Genomic DNA, 15736 nt, shown 5'->3' on the forward strand with positions numbered 1-15736 from the left:
GGCTTGGCATCAAATTTTGTTTGATAAACACTCCTGTGAAGGGCCTTGGGATGTTTTATCACATTAAAGGCATCATTGATGGATAGTTTCAGAAGGAAATGTTGCTTCATGAAGGGAGCTCACAAGTGGGTAACAGTTTGACCTTACAGTTTGGCTCTAGCTCCACTGTCTATGTCTCAGATGAAATTACTAAGCGCTTGGAAAATGAATTAATTGAAGCATGGATTTTGAAAGAACAGGTTGTGGTTCAGAAGTCCTTGGGAGGAATTTCAGTCAAGTACATTCAATGCAGTGGATATAGATTTTGAAAAGCATTTGATAAGATTCCACAGTTAAGATGGCCAATCAGGAAGCAATACACAGCAGTGTTAGTCTCAGATTCCTGACCTTTTCCTGGCTCTGGATAGGTTGAGGTAGCTAAGAGGGTGATGAATGTGTCAATCCAATGTTTAAAGAGGCATCATCCCTTCCACAAATACAGTCATAATCGAACCTACTGTGCTCTTTCTATGATTCTTCAAAGAACCATTGTCCCTTTGGTAAATTGCTGTTACCATGGACCTTAAACAGAAGCTGTCCCTTTAACAAACTGCCCTAATTCAAACTTATTCTGTTCTTTAGAGAGCCTTTGTCCTTTTAACAATCTGCTCCTACTTGAACTTACTCAGCTCTCTTGCGTTTATGGTATGACCGTCGCCATGGATTCCTCCAGGTTTTCCTTTTTGCCAGTGCTAGGTCAGGTAGGAATGCAGCCAGTGAGCCTTCGATCTGGTCAGGCTTCCCGCATAGTGCGTGCTCAGTGGAACAGTAATAGGAACACTCTCCGTAGAAGCACACATTGTTGGCTGGTTGAGGAAAGAGAGATGTACAAACACAGTCAGCAACAACAAATCATAGAACATGGAAATATTTACGGCACAGAAGGAGTACATTGGGCCCTTCCTGTCTGTCCTGGAGCCCTGTAGGTTACAGTACTTCAAGTGAATATGCAAGCATTTCTTAAATGCAATGAGGATTTCTGCCTCTACCCCATTTTCAGGGAATGAGTTCCAGACCCCCAACATCCTGTGGGTGAATGGGACTTGATGCAAGTTGCACTTAAGTTACCTGATTCAAGGACATCGCAGGTGAGCTGGGGCATTGCAACTGCAGTTTGTTGGACGCAATCTCTGGGGAATGTGCTAAGTTGTGTGCAGGGCCAAACAGAATGGCCATAAGGTGATTATCAAGCAGACGGTGTCTTTCACTATTATTTTGATGCAAGAGCTCCGATTTGCAGTACTGTCCTCTGGTAACCAGCACTGCTGTCTACGCAAAGGGCTTGAACTCCACAAGCACTTCCAAATAATCCTGAATGGCAGCAAATGTTTGGGAAAAAGGGGTTCTAATTTTCAATGGGCATGACTCCCTGTAAGGCAGCTGTGCCTTTTGAACCCACTGGCAAAACACTAACAGGGCAGCCAATGCCCGTCTGTGAGGTTTAACATGCCTAGTTGCAGAATAAAATTCTCCTTACTTTGGCCCCACAACTTACCTCAATCTGAATCTCAGGGGAACACCCCCTCCTCCAACTGCACTGTTTCCCACACCAGCCTAACTTCTGGCCTCTCTGAAGGGGTTAATTTTGCAATCCTAATGGTAAAGTCACACCTGAAAAGAGTTCTTTCTGGAACTAGGCGTGCAATGCAGAGCTGGAATTCTCTGACCTGTGCTCACTGATAGCACGATTCTCCACGATGGGAAGATGCCATCCTGAGCCAAATTAGGGGCAGTATTGATCCTTGGCTCATGTTAACCAGTGAGGCTGTCAGAATGAGGGATCAGTATTGGCCATGACACCCTGGAGAACTCCCACTGCTCTTTTTTGAAATAATGGCCAAGGAATCTTTTATCTTCACCTGACAGGGCAGTAGTCTCATTCAAAAGACAGCATTTCTGACAGTACAGTACTCCCTCAGTACAATTCCTGGGAGAGTCAATCTGAATGCTATGTTCTAGAATGGGACTTGAACCCACGACTTTCTGGCTCAAAAGGTGAGAGTGCTGCACCTTGAGGCACAGCTGACACCTATGATACTGGGGATGAGGGATTTCAGAGAGCCAAGGGACTAGAGAAGCTGGGATAAGTTCTCCTTAGAGCAAAGAAAGTTATGGGGAGATTGAGTTGAAGTGTGCAAATCACTGGGAGTGTCAGATTGGATTACGTGCTGAAGTTTCTGGAGTGGGTTTTGAACCCACGACCTTCTGTAGGTTAAGGTGGTGGTGCTGCACACCATGTGACCATGTGAGCCAATCACCTTGCCTGTGTGACTCCTCCTTGACCCACCAATGGTCGGTCCATTGATCAGCCCCTCCCACAAGGGTTGAAAGGTGCCGTGTGGCCATGTGAAGTGGGAGTGCAGGCCCCGTTAAATCAGCTTCCTTACCTGGTGAGATGAAGAACGTCCTCCAGAGTTTTTTGTCACGAGTCACGTCTCTGATTTCTCTTGTCATGTTGACCAGCCTCCCAGCAACAGGCGGCACACGCCGAAAATCCAGAATTCTTTGAGAGGGAAAAGCCAGAAAGTTACACCACAATGAGAGCAAGGGAGCAATGATAAATATCCTTTCTTTTACCAGCGACCTTACCTGTCTAGGTGGAAAGCAGCAATCTCTGAGTTGTGTCGCTCGTAATCAGAGAAATAGAAGAAATCTGGAGGTGTCTCCTGCTCTCTGGTTTGTCTGGAAAAGAACACGAGGTTTAAGGTTGTTTTCTTTCACAGGATGGACATGACTGGCAAGGCCAACATTTAATACCTAACTTCTCTTAGGAAGGTGGTGGTGAGCTATCTTCTTAAATACGATCAAACGGTTCCAAATGCCTTTTCACAGTTAAGAGTCAATATTGTTGTGGGTCTGGAGTCACATGTAGGCCAGACCAGGTAAGGATGGCAGATTTTCTTCCCTAAAGGGCATTAGTGAACTAGATGGGCTTTTACTACAATCTGGTAGTTTTACAGTCACCATCAATAATTTCCAGATGTATTTAATGATTGGATTTAAGTTGCCAAGGTGGGATTTGAACTCATGTCTTTGGATGATTAGTCCAGTCTTCTGTATCACTGCTCCAGTAACATAACCACTGTGACATTGTACTCTAGATTAAAATTACCCATTATTCAACCAAGCTCATTGTAGCTAAACCCCTGCCCATCACCCTCACCGCAGTCCCATCTCTTAATAGTTACCTGTTTGCGGTAACACCCTATTCTCAAAGCAGAGTGCACATTCTCTGCCCTTACAACCCTTCTTCCTTGTACTATTATTCATTTACCTCCTCCTTCATTAACAATGCTTTCCCCATGTCTCTCACAATCACTTTCCCTTTCAGTGCCCTCGCTTTGCTAACAGTTGCTGCTCCCCACTTGCTCCCATCATTCCACGGTTTAGGCCCCAGCCACACCGGGCTCTTTCCACAGCTAGCGGCCAGGATATTTCCCTTGGATAGCATAGGCAGAAGATCCCATTCTAGAGATCTCACAGCTCCAGCATAGAGGCAGCAATGAGGATCATTCCTAGAATGATGTGGCACAGATGGAAGCCATTCAGCCCATTTGTACCCTTGCTGATTCTTTGAGAGAGCTATCTGTTTAATCCCACTTCCCTTCTCTTTCCAAGTAGAAATTTCCCCCCTTTATCTATTTATCCAATTGCTTTTTGAAAGTACCTGTTGAATCTGCTTGCACCACCACCTTCAGACAGCACACTTCAGATCACAACAACCAGCTGTGAAAAGAATATCTCCTCTGGTTCCTTTGCCCAATATGTTAAATCTGTGTCCTCTGGCTACTGATCCTCCTGCCAATGGAGAGTGTGTGGAGGACCAGGCCCCTGGTGCATTGGCCACTGCACTTAATATAATGGGACAGAGAAGGGGGTCACTGGGGAGTGGTCCAGAGGGACTGATTGGCTTTGGCAGGTACTGGCTCCCTGGCCTTACAGTGTCAGTGGGAAATCTGATGAGAGGGTTCTATCAGGGTTCTCAGTATTGAATTGATCCTTGGTGTGAGAATTTTAAATTGTGAAACAGCTACAAACATCAAAAACAAATGCAATTAGCATCAAGAAGCTGTGCCGTATCCAATAGAACATGGCTTCAGGAATGGTCAATCAGAAAGACTTGCACTTCAATGGTCCCTTTCATGGTCTCAGGTTGTCCCAAAGAATTTTATAGCCAATGGAGTATGATTGAAATGTAGTAAACTTTGTAATGTAGCATATGTTTATACAATTTACAATTATACAATTTATGTACAGCAAGCCCCCATAGACACCAAAGTGAAAATGACCAGATCATCTGTTTAAGTGACATTGACTGAGGGATAAATATTGACCACGACACCAGGGAGAACTCCCCTGCCCATCTTTGATGTGGGGTCTTTTACATCCACCTGAGAGGGCAGATGGAGTGTCGTTTTAACACTTCATCAGAAAGTTGGTGCCTCTGGCAGTGCAGCACTCCCTAAGTACCACACTGGGAGCGATGGTCCAGAGCCAATCGATTTGGCCTCTACAGGAATAAGGAAGAGTTGAGCTTGTTAATGTTGCCAGTTTTCATGTGTCAGGGAAGCAAACCAAACAGAATTTAACTGTTACAACTCACAAAGAAAAAAAGAACTTGCATTTCCATAGTGCCTTTCATGACCTCAGGATGTCCCAAAGCACTTTACACCCAGTGAATTACATTATGAAGAGTAGTCACTATTATAATGTAGGAAACAAAGCAGACTTTTTCACACAGCAAGCTCCCAAAACGGCAATGTGATAATTGTTAGATAATCTGTTTTTTATGTTGATTGTGGGTGAATATGGACCAGGATAATTGAGGACAACTCCTCCACTCTTCTTCAAAATAGTGGCAATGGGATTGTTTACATCCACCTGAGAGGGAGGGCATGGCTTCTGTTGAACGTCTGTTCTGAAAGAATGGCACTGCCAACAATGTAGCACTCCCTCAGTACTGCACTGGAGTGTTGGCTGAGGTTTGGTGCTCAAGTCGCTGCAGTGGGGTATGCTCCCAGGTCAACTCTGAATTTAAAGCTGAGCGTGCTACTCACTGAGCCACAGCTGGCACCAGACCAGAGGACTGGGGATAGAACACAGGAGGCCATGGGGCTGCTGAGCAGCCTGGCCACCCCAATAGCCCAGAAGGAAAAACAGTTCAGCCCTGCGATTTTATTTCCCATTTTTTACTGGTGTTCCACTTTAAGATACACAAGACCAGTATTCTGATTTCCCAGTTGTTACTGTTTTCTCATTCTGGAAATTGATAGCGACTGTCTCACATGTTTGGAAATGAGGTCTCAGCACAGGATGGGAAGCCGGAGAATGAGAACTGGCCTGTGCTGCGAGGCAGAGTCGCACAGCCTCAAATTACAGAGAGGAGGAGAAAATCCTTCTCCCAGCTGAGAAAATGAGATCCCTTATCACTGAATATTATTCTGAATATTCACATCCTTGCCATCAGTATTCAAACCAGCCAAGTTCCCTCCTGTACGATAATAGTGGGCCAAATGTCAAACTCACAACAGGAGCATCAGTAATTGCAAATCATCATGGCTGAAATAATTGCTCCTTTAATTCTGGGTTTACTCCAATCTTAATTTAATGAATGTGACCCGAGAAATGTCGGTGAGAAAATCATAGGTTTCCGTCAGATTAATTGAATTGAGCCTTTTCCTGCAGAATCCAAATATATAATTTCTTAACGAACAAAACACAGGAGTCTCCTCGCTAGATTTCGACAGGCACCGACTGTGAAAGCCTTCAGACATCATGTGGTGTGAAGCTTCTCCATACAGAGAAGTGCTTAAGTTGACAGCCCAGGCTAAACGCTATTAACAGGGCAGGGGTCTGATTGCCTGCGTGAGTGAAGTGGTCTCAGAGACAGTGTGCAGGAATGGGGGCGAGCTCAGAGATACAGGCTTTGCCGGCATCCCATAAACAGGCCAGGCTTCCTTATCCCTTTGTAGACCCCAAAGATGTGCCCGATGGGATAGTAGAGTCCAATTCCCATTCTGTAACTGCATGGATGAGAAAGGAAGGAAGAATTTGCATTTATATAATGCCTTTCACAACCTACGGACGTCCCAAAGTGCTTTACAGCCAATTTTGAATATTTTTGATGTCTTGTAATGTAAGAAATGCAGCAGCCAATTTGATTATAGCAAGCCCCCACAAACAACGACGGCAGATGTAGTATAAGGTGGTGTGTTTAAAGTTATGCACTTCGGTAGGAAAAACAGAATGGCAGGGTATTATTTAAATGGTGATGAATTGGGAAATGTTGATGTACAAAGGGACCTGGGTGTCCTTGTACACCAATCACTGAAAGCAAGCAAGCAGGTGTAGCAAGCAGTTAAGAAGGCAAATGGTATGTTGACTTTCATTGTGAGAGGACTTGAGTACAGGAGCAAGGATGTCTTACTGCAACTTTACAGGGCCTTTGTGAGACCACACTGCAGTGTTGTGTGAGTTTTGGACTCCTTACCCAAGGAAGGATGTACTTGCCATAGAGGGAGTGCAGCGAAGGTTCATCAAACTGATTCCTGGGTTGGCAGGATTGTCATATGAGGAGAGATTGGGTCGACTAGGCCTGGATTCACTGGGGTTTAAAAGAATGAGAGGGGACCTCATTGAAATGTATAAAATTCTGACAGGGATGAACAGACTGGATGCAGGGATGACATTTCCTCTGGCTGGGGGAGTCTAGAACAAGGGGTCACAGTCTCAGGACATGGAGTAGGCCATTTAGGACTGAGATGAGGAGAAATTTCTTCATGCAGAGAGTGGTGAACTTATGGAATTCTCTACCACATAAGGCTGTGGAGGACAAGTCACTGAATATAGTTAAGAAGGAAATAGATTTCTAGACACTAAAGGAGTAAAGGGGTATGGGAAGAGAGTGGAAGTATAGCGTTACGATAGAGGATCAGCCATAATCATATTGAATGGCGGAGTAGGCTTGAAGGGCCGAATAGCCTACTCCTGCTCCTAGTTTCTGTGATAATGACCAGATAATCTGTTTCTGTTATGCTAATTTGGGATAAATACTGGACACTGGGGGGGAATCCATCCTGCTCATCTTCAAATAGTGGCCCATTATTCATATTTATAAAATCATCAGGGACATTAAAAATTTGTGATAATTTCTAAAAGGAAATTTTGAACACTTTTGTTTATTAATTATAAATCATTGGATGTGGATGAGGATGGGATTAATTGGTTGACTGGTCATCAAGAATCACTAATTGGATAATGAAGATTCTGACCATTGGCCATGGGAAGACAGGGCACTATGAGGATTGACATTTCAGGCAACCAATGGTAGAAGTGTGGGGGTGGGGCAGTTGGAGGTGGGAAGCCATGTGATGTCAGCTCCAGGAATACGTCCAACCAGAGTTGGTAACTCTAAGGGCAGAAATTTTCGCTCGGTGGGCGCGTGTGCAACCCACTTGAGTGTGAAATGACACCGTTGACGTCGTCCAAGTGGGCCAACCTCAACACGCAGTCAGGCGATAGATAATTAAAAGGCCTGTTAAGGCCATTAAGTAATCAATTAATGTAATTTTTTTGCCTTACGGCTGGCGGGCAGGCGAAAAGACCCAGCAGCCTTTGCATTTTTTGGAAACCTCATCCGCGGGTGGGATGAGGTTTCCAAAAGCAAATAAAAATATAATAAAAACTTTAATTTTTCATTCATAACATGTCCCTGCTCATGTGACAGAGTCACATGGGGGGACATGTTTTATTATATTTTTAATTTCTTTATATTTTTATATCTCTTCATCTCCCTGAGGCAGCTTCTGTGCCTCAGGGGCAGGGTTCACTCGCGCGCATGACTGAAGTTTGCACTTGGCCTGCTCACCCTCCTCCGACCCCTGCACAGGCAGTGCTCAGCGCTGCTGCTCGTGTTTCACACTGGGTGGGCCTTAACTGGCTTGCCAGTGTGAAATCACGGGCCGGTGCAGATCGTGGGCAGTGGTCGGCTTCCTGACCGCCCCACCCCCGCTGAGCAACCCCCACCAAGAGCAAAATTCTGCCCTAAGGAAAAGGGAGAGGGAGTCACAATAAGTCTTTTTTGTAGCTACTACAGGATCCGGAAACACCTTTTGTTTACGTTTGGATAGGATTCATGAGTTTCACTTATTTCTGATACTGGACATTAATTGGAAAACTTAATCGTGTTGTCTTTTAAGATGTGGTCAGTGGGAAATGATGGTCATAACTTCATGTTAATTATTTTTCTCCAGCACTACACAAGTTTCCAAGCCGTTGTCCCACTGTGGGAAGTTACCATGTTTGAAGATTTGCTGTAGATAATTGAGTTGTGTCAGCTATGGCTCAGTGGTAAGTGCTCTGACTCTGAGTCAGATACTCCTGGTGCCAGTAATGAGGGAGTGCTGCACTGTTGGAGGTGCTATCTTTCAGATAAGACATTAAACCAAGATGCTCTCTGTCCTCTCTGGTGAATGTGAAAGATATCACAATGGTATTTTGAAGAAGAGCAGATTGCCCTGGGATTCTGGCCAATGTTTATCCCTCAATCAACATCGATAAAAATTAGGTATTTTATCTCATTGCTGTTTGTGGAAACTTGCTGTGTGAAAACTGATTGCAGGGCTTCCTATAGTGCGATGTTTCAAACATCCTTCATTGGTTTTGGGATGTCCTAAGGTTGTGGCTGAAGCAATCTACAACTTTTGAAAGCTGCAATTTTGGATTTGTCTGTCGAAGTGTTTTACAATGTGACACTGAGCCAAGGAGGGACTTTGCTGACTGAGCTTATCTCAACCAAGTTGGAAATGGGGTCACTGTAATTCGACTTGGTTTCTCAACTGCAGTCTGCCATCAGGAGAGAGAGAGAGAGAGAGAGAGAGGTTGAAGATGCCACTTCCCACAAGGTGGTGGTGTTGAGGCAGAGCATAGTGGCCCCAGTGGAGAAGGTTTGCTGCCTGGTTCTTTGATAATAGGCCGGTGTAGCTCTGTACTGTAGGAGGTCCTGTTTGCAGTTACTGTGGGGTGGATTTTACACCCCCTTATCACCCCCCACCCCACCTGCTGGTGTATTTGAAGGTGAGGAAATACAAACAATAAAGTGTGTGGCCAGCCAACTGCCCTCCTGCCCACTCCTGACCTGTCCCCCATATTACGGAGGGAGGGTAAGGTGTCAGCCAGTTCCCCTGCCCTTAGGCCTATTGAGGCCATTAAGTAGCACATTAATGGGCACAGGAGGACCTCATTCCACCTCCGCTGCAATAAAATGTGCAGCTGGGGAAGTCAGAAAGAAGGCGGCCAGCCCAGCTGTGCACGGGTAAAAGCAGGAAGGAAAATGGATTGGGTACGGGGGGGGGGGGGGGGGGGGGGGGGGGGGGGGGGGGGGGGGGGGGGGGGGGGGGGGGTGGGGGGGGGGGGGGTGGAGGTGGTCCCTGTGTCCATTAGGGTAGCTCCTCCCCCTCACACCCCCTAGATAGTACCCCCCAACTTTGTGTCTGCATAATGGCCTCTAAAACTCTCCCCCTCTCCCTCCTCACCCCCTGCCCTCACCAACTTCGCTGGGGTCTCCAATCCCTCCCTGACCAAAATGCCCAGATTTATTTAAAATCCTGTATCTTTCACAATATATATTAATGATTTAGAATAAGGAACTAAATGTAATATCTCCAAATTTGCAGATGACACAAAGCTGGGTGGGAGGGTGAGCTGTGAGGAGGATGCAGAGATGCTTCAGTGTGATTTGGACAAGTTGAGTGAGTGGGAAAGTGCATGGCAGATGCAGTATAATGTGGATAAATGTGAGGTTATCCATTTTGGTATTAAAAACAGGAAGGCAGATTATTATCTGAATGGCTATAAATTGAGAGAGGGGAATGTGCAACGAGACCTGGGTGTCCTCGTATACCAGTCGCTGAAGGTAAGCATGCAGGTGCAGCAGGCGGTAAAGAAGGCAAATGGGATGTTGGCCTTCATGGTGAGACGATTCGAGTACAGGAGCAGGGATGTCTTGCTGCAATTATACAAGGCCTTAGTGAGACCACACCTGGAATATTGTGTGCAATTTTGGTCTCCTTATCTGAGGAAGGATGTTCTTGCTATAGAGGGAGTGCAGTGAAGGTTTACCAGACTGATTCCTGGGATGGCAGGACTGACATGTGAGGGGAGATTGAGCAGGTTAGGATTATATTCACTGGAGCTCATAAGAATGAGGGGGGTCTCATAGAAACCTATAAAATTCTAACAGGACTAGACAGGGTTGATGCAGGAACGATGTTCCCGATGGTGGGGGAGTCCAGAACCAGGGGTCACAGTCTGAGGGTACGGGGTAGACCATTTAGGACCGAGATGAGGAGAAATTTCTTCACCCAGAGAGTGGTGAGCCTGTGGAATTCACTACCACAGAAAGTAGTTGAGGCCAAAACATTGTTTGTTTTCAAGAAGGAGTTAGATATAGCTCTTGGGGCGAAAGGGATCAAAGGATATGGGGAGAAAAAGGGAGCAGCTATTGAGTTGGATGATCAGCCATGATCATAATGAATGGCGGAGCAGGCTTGAAGGGCTGAATGGCATACTTCTGCTCCTAGTTTCTATGTTTCTATCCATGGCTTTCCTTCCTGGGAGCTGCTTGCAGTCCCAGCAACAACCATTACTTGCTTCTGGTGCTGCTGGGACTGCAGAGCTGCCAGCCAATCAGATTGGCCAGCCACTCTTGAGGATGGAACTTCCTGCCCTTGAGGGGCAGAAGTCCCACTCTTGCCCCATTAAGGCCGCCCCAGCCTATTATCGCTGTGGGTCAGCCAGATTTAAGGTTGGCATGGTGCTGACTGACTTTTCAACCAGCGGGGGAGGGGGGTGAATGGCAAAGAATGCATCCCCATTAAACTCCTCCCCATGTAAAGGATGTGAAGACATTGGAGAGAGTGCAGAAAGGACTCACGAGAATGGTTCCAGGATGAGGAACTTCAGTATGAAGACAGATTGGAGAAGTTAGGACTCTTCCTTTGAGAATAGAAGGCAGGAGGGAGATTTGATAGGGGTATTCAAAATCATGAGGTGTCTGGACAGAGTGGATAAGGAAAAACTGTTCCCACTCATGAAAGGATTGAGAATGAGGGGACACGAATTTAAAATAATTGGCAAAAGAAGCAAAGGTGACACGAGGAAAAGCCTTCTCTCAGCAAGGTTGTTAAGGTCTGAAATGCACTGCCTGAGAGTGTCGTGGAGACAGGTTCAATCGAAGCATTACAAAGGGAATTAGACTGTTATCTGAAAAGGAAGAATGCAGGGTTATGGGGAGAATGGAACTAAGTGAATTGCTCACTGGGAGAGCCGGTGCAGACACGATGGACCGAGTGGCCTCCTTCTGCACTGTAACAATTCTGTGTAGTTATGGTGCCAATGTGTGTGTTTGCATATGTGTGTATGAATTTCCCCTGTAGGTAGTTACAGTGTCTACAGCTGGAATTTTACCTGTCCCGTTGATGTGAATAGAGATTTCAATGGCTCATCAGCCCCACTACGGGGGAACTCGCCATGGGGGAGGCCTGAAAGATTCTGGCCTATATGTCTGTGTGTATGTACATGTGAATCTTATTGTGACTCTGTGTGTATGTCTTTGTGTGATGTACCTTGTAATTACGGTGTGTGTGTGTGATGCATCTTGTAGTTATGTTGTATGTTGTGTGTGTGTGTGTGTGTGTGTGTGTGTGTGTGTGTGTGTTGTATTAACGGGTTGTGTGTGAGATGTACCTTGTAGTTATGGTGTGTGTGAGATGTGAGATGTATCTTGTACCTACGGTGTGTGTGTGTGTGATGTATCTTGTAGTTACCATGTGTGTGAGAGATGTATCTTGTAATTACGGTTGTGTGGGGGCGGGGGGGGGGGGGGGGGGGGGGGGGGGGGGCGGGTGGAGGGGTTGGTGTTGGGGGGGTGCGGGGGGTGGGGGTTGTGTGTGTCTGTGTGTCTGTGTGATGTATTTTGTTGTTATGGGGTGTGTGTGTGTGCGTGTGTGTGTGAATTTTGTCTGTGTGCAGCTTGCTCTACATTGCTGAGTGCTCCCTGATGAATGGGGCTGTAAAATTGACACATGCTACAGCATCATTTCCTGTGACATCGTCTCCTTCACATAATCACAGCATGAATGAACAGGCCTGAAATCCAGGAAAAATAACCGGACTGTAAGAACTCACTGAACTCCTAGGCATCTTCCAAGCCGCAAGCAGCCGGACAAAAGCCCACCAAAGAAAAGTTTATAACCTGACGTTAATATATTAATAAATAAAATGAAACATTCTGATGAACATAACAGTGCAATTCTGTAAACATCAAATACCCAGCATGATTTATTCTCCTATAAATCTTAGCTTTTGTATAGCCCAAGTAAATCAGAGGTTTGTTAAACATGAAATAAAATGAAAGGGGAAGGATGAGTCTGGGGATTAAATAGTTGGTTCGTCATTTGTGGCAGGCTCTCATTTTAAAAAGAATGACTCGCCTGAATAATTAAAGTTGAGCTGTTTTTCTAGCTGGCAGCTGATAATATTGGAAGAGTCTGTTCTGTGCTGTGATGGTGGAAACAGGCTCCAGTCATATTTGTGGTTACAATGTCCAACCAGAGTTATTTCCCAACCGAGCAGAACACAAAGTGCTGTCTCTATCTACGTCACTGAATTTCCAACATGTTCGGCTGTGCTCCTTGCTTTATTTAAAGCTCTGCTGCACAGATTTAGCTCAAGCCTATCCACTGTCAATCTAAAGAGTGCAGGGGTTCAAGCCCACACAAGTTCAAGCTGTTGGCTGAGGGATAAATGCTGACCTGGACACCGGGGAGATACTTTCCCCCACTCTTCTTCGAAATAGCACCACGGGATCTTTTACATCCACCTGAAAGGGCAGACTCGGTTTAATATCTCATCGGCAAGATGGCACCTCTCACAGTACAGCACTCCCTCAGTACTGCACCTGTGTTAGTCCACATAGCCCAAATAGGCCAGTGCCTCACAGACTGTATTGTGGGACTCAATAATCAATCCCAAAAGAGACCAGTTGACTTGCACTAGGAAGTTGTTTGATGAAAATGAGAAGCTATTAAAATCTGCATTTTTCAACTGTAAGCTTAAACATTAAATAAACATATCTGTAAACTGTGGCCAGAGTATTTAGCTTGGCGGGTGGGCACGCACCAGACCTGACCCAGTGTGAAATGACACGCGGTGATGTCGGCCGAGCGCGCCCATGTCAAGGCGCAGTCGTCGGAGCCGGCAGCACATCTGCCGACGATTAAATGGCCTCTTAAGGCCATTAAGTTATCAATTGTTGTTAATGTTTCACTGCCTGTTCGACCCAACGGTTGGCGGGCAGGCGAAAAGGCCAAGCGGCCCTTGCATTCTTTTGGAAAAGCTCATCCCCAGCCGGGGTGAGGTTTCCAGGAGCAAATACAAATAGAACAAAAACGTAATTTTTTAAATTAAAAACGTGTCACAGAGTGACACGAGGGAACATGTTTCGTTACATTTTTCTGCCCTTTATTATTTTTTTGAATATCTCGTCATCTCTCTGAGGCAGCTCCCCAGCCACCCGCGCCCATCTCGCACGCCAAGGGCAAAATTCTGCCCTGTGACTCAGAGACCATCAGCTTATCTTAACCCTGTTCTGGCTCAAATTTATCTGCAGCCGACCATGTGAGTAAGTAACAATTTGCTGGCAGTGAAAGCTTTTGGCTCTGTCCTTCTGAACAACCAAGTTCGGGACAACCACCTTCCATTTGGTTCCAACAGCCTTTAATCCATTTCCCCAAACTGGTAGCCTCCATTTCAGTGGTGTAAGGTGATCTGAGTTGTGGTGACCGGCTGATGCTGGGGTTGAAATGCTGGCTGAGGACTTAAGAAGAGCGTACGATTGGAATGCATGCTGAATTTACATTGAACAGCTGGTGAAAAGCCACCCCGCTGAAATATGGTGGGCAATTTTAACTCTCAAAAATAAATGAGTTTGGGTGGGTGTTAAAATGTCAAAAAATCTGACATCTGAATCTAATCTACCTCGAACCCACCCACTCTGGTTTTAATGGAGGCAGGATGAGGGTGGAAGATGAATCCATTCCCTTGAGGCAGCTTCCTCACTTAAATATTTTAGTGAATCTGTGTGCCTCCGATTTTATCCCTCTTCCGAGGTTTAATGCTGATCAGCCTTGGGAAACCCAGCAGCTAAGAGGAGGTGAGGACCACTGCAGAGGTAGCTGTCTGCAGCACTGCTTGCAGGCCAGGAGGAGCAGGATGCTTCCCTCCTCCTCTCTCCAAGGTTACCTGATTCCCTTCCCTCCAATCAGACAAAACCTCCACCCCCCCCCCCCCCCGCCGTCATGATCATCCAACTCCCAAGCCATCAGCCATCTCGGTCCCCGATCTCTCTCCAACACTCTGCTATCACGCCCCAAACACTCTACGCACCCTCTCTCCAACCTGTCAAGTCTTCTGTTTTTACATTGTAGTGCCTCCTCCTTGATTTGTGACTTCCTGCTAGCCAAACAGGAGATAAGAATATGAGCACAAGAATTAGGAGCAGGAGTAGGCCATTTGGCCCCTTGAGCCTGCTCCACCATTCGATAAGATTACGGCTGATCTAAATGTGGTCTCAACTCTGCTTTCCTGTCTGCACCCCACCAATAGCCCTTGACTCCCCTGTCAATCAAAAATCTGTCTAATTCAGCCTTGAATATATTCAGTGACCCAGCTTCCACTGCTCTCTGGGGAAAATAATTCCACAGACAAAGGACCCTCTAAAAGAAAACATTTCTTCTCATTGCAGTCTTAAATGGGAGACCCCTAATTTTTAAACTGTGTCCTCCGCTTCTACACTCCCCAACAAGGGGAAACATCCTCTCAGAATCCACCCTGTCAAGTCCCCTCAGGATTCACCTCTTATTCTTCTCATTCTTCTAAACTCTAATGGGTAGAGACCCAATCTTCCCTCTTCATCCCAGGAATCAATTGGGGGAACCTTCTCTTAACTGCTTCTAATAAAATTATATATATTTTTTAAAGTAAGAAGACCAAAATTGTACACAGTACTCCAGCTGCAGTCACACTAAGGCCCTGTACAGCTGTAGCAACACTTCCCTACTTTTATATTCAACTCCCCTTGCAATAATTGCCAACATTCCATTTGCCTTCCTAATCACTTGCTGTATCTTTGTTTTTATTCATTCACGCGATGTGGGCTTCACTGGCTGGGTCAGCATTTATTGCTTATACCTAGTTGCCCTTGAGAAGAGGGTGGTGAGCTGCCTTCTTGAACCGCTGCAGTCCATGTGGTGTAGGTATATCCACAGCGCTGTTAGGGAGGGGGTTTCAGGATTTTGACTCAGCAACATTGAAGGAACGGCGATATATTTCCAAGTCAGGATGGTGAGTGACTTGGAGAGGAACCTCCAGGTGGTGGTGTTCCCATCTATCTGCTGCCTTTGTCCTGCTAGGCGATTTACCAGCATTTTCCATTTTTAGCTCTTATTTTATTTCCCCACAGAGACTTCATCCCACCCTGGATCGAGATTTGAGCAAAACTGTAAAGGCCACCTGGCCGATTGGCCTGTCCACCAACTGTAAAAGAGGGCAGGCCATGAAAAATCACTTTCAGTTGCATCCTTAATGGGCTTAATTGCCTGCTTAATTCTGGGCAGGCGTGCTTCCGACTGACGCGTGT

The 15736-nt window shown here is 45.9% G+C and overlaps 1 protein-coding gene across 2 annotated transcripts in view; it reads right to left on the minus strand.

Annotated features, from left to right (window-relative positions):
- Positions 1 to 15736, minus strand: part of fam20cb (FAM20C golgi associated secretory pathway kinase b) — a 96014-nt gene that overhangs the window by 14626 nt on the left and 65652 nt on the right. For both annotated transcript variants that reach the window (XM_041207138.1, XM_041207139.1), the window contains exons 4-6: positions 2629 to 2721; positions 2427 to 2542; positions 665 to 845 (exon numbers count right to left, since the gene is read on the minus strand). In XM_041207138.1, coding sequence (XP_041063072.1) covers positions 665 to 845; positions 2427 to 2542; positions 2629 to 2721 — 390 coding nt within the window. The remainder of the gene's footprint in view (positions 1 to 664; positions 846 to 2426; positions 2543 to 2628; positions 2722 to 15736) is intronic.

This window comes from Carcharodon carcharias, chromosome 15, assembly GCF_017639515.1.
Source record: "Carcharodon carcharias isolate sCarCar2 chromosome 15, sCarCar2.pri, whole genome shotgun sequence".
Taxonomy (NCBI): domain Eukaryota; kingdom Metazoa; phylum Chordata; class Chondrichthyes; order Lamniformes; family Lamnidae; genus Carcharodon; species Carcharodon carcharias.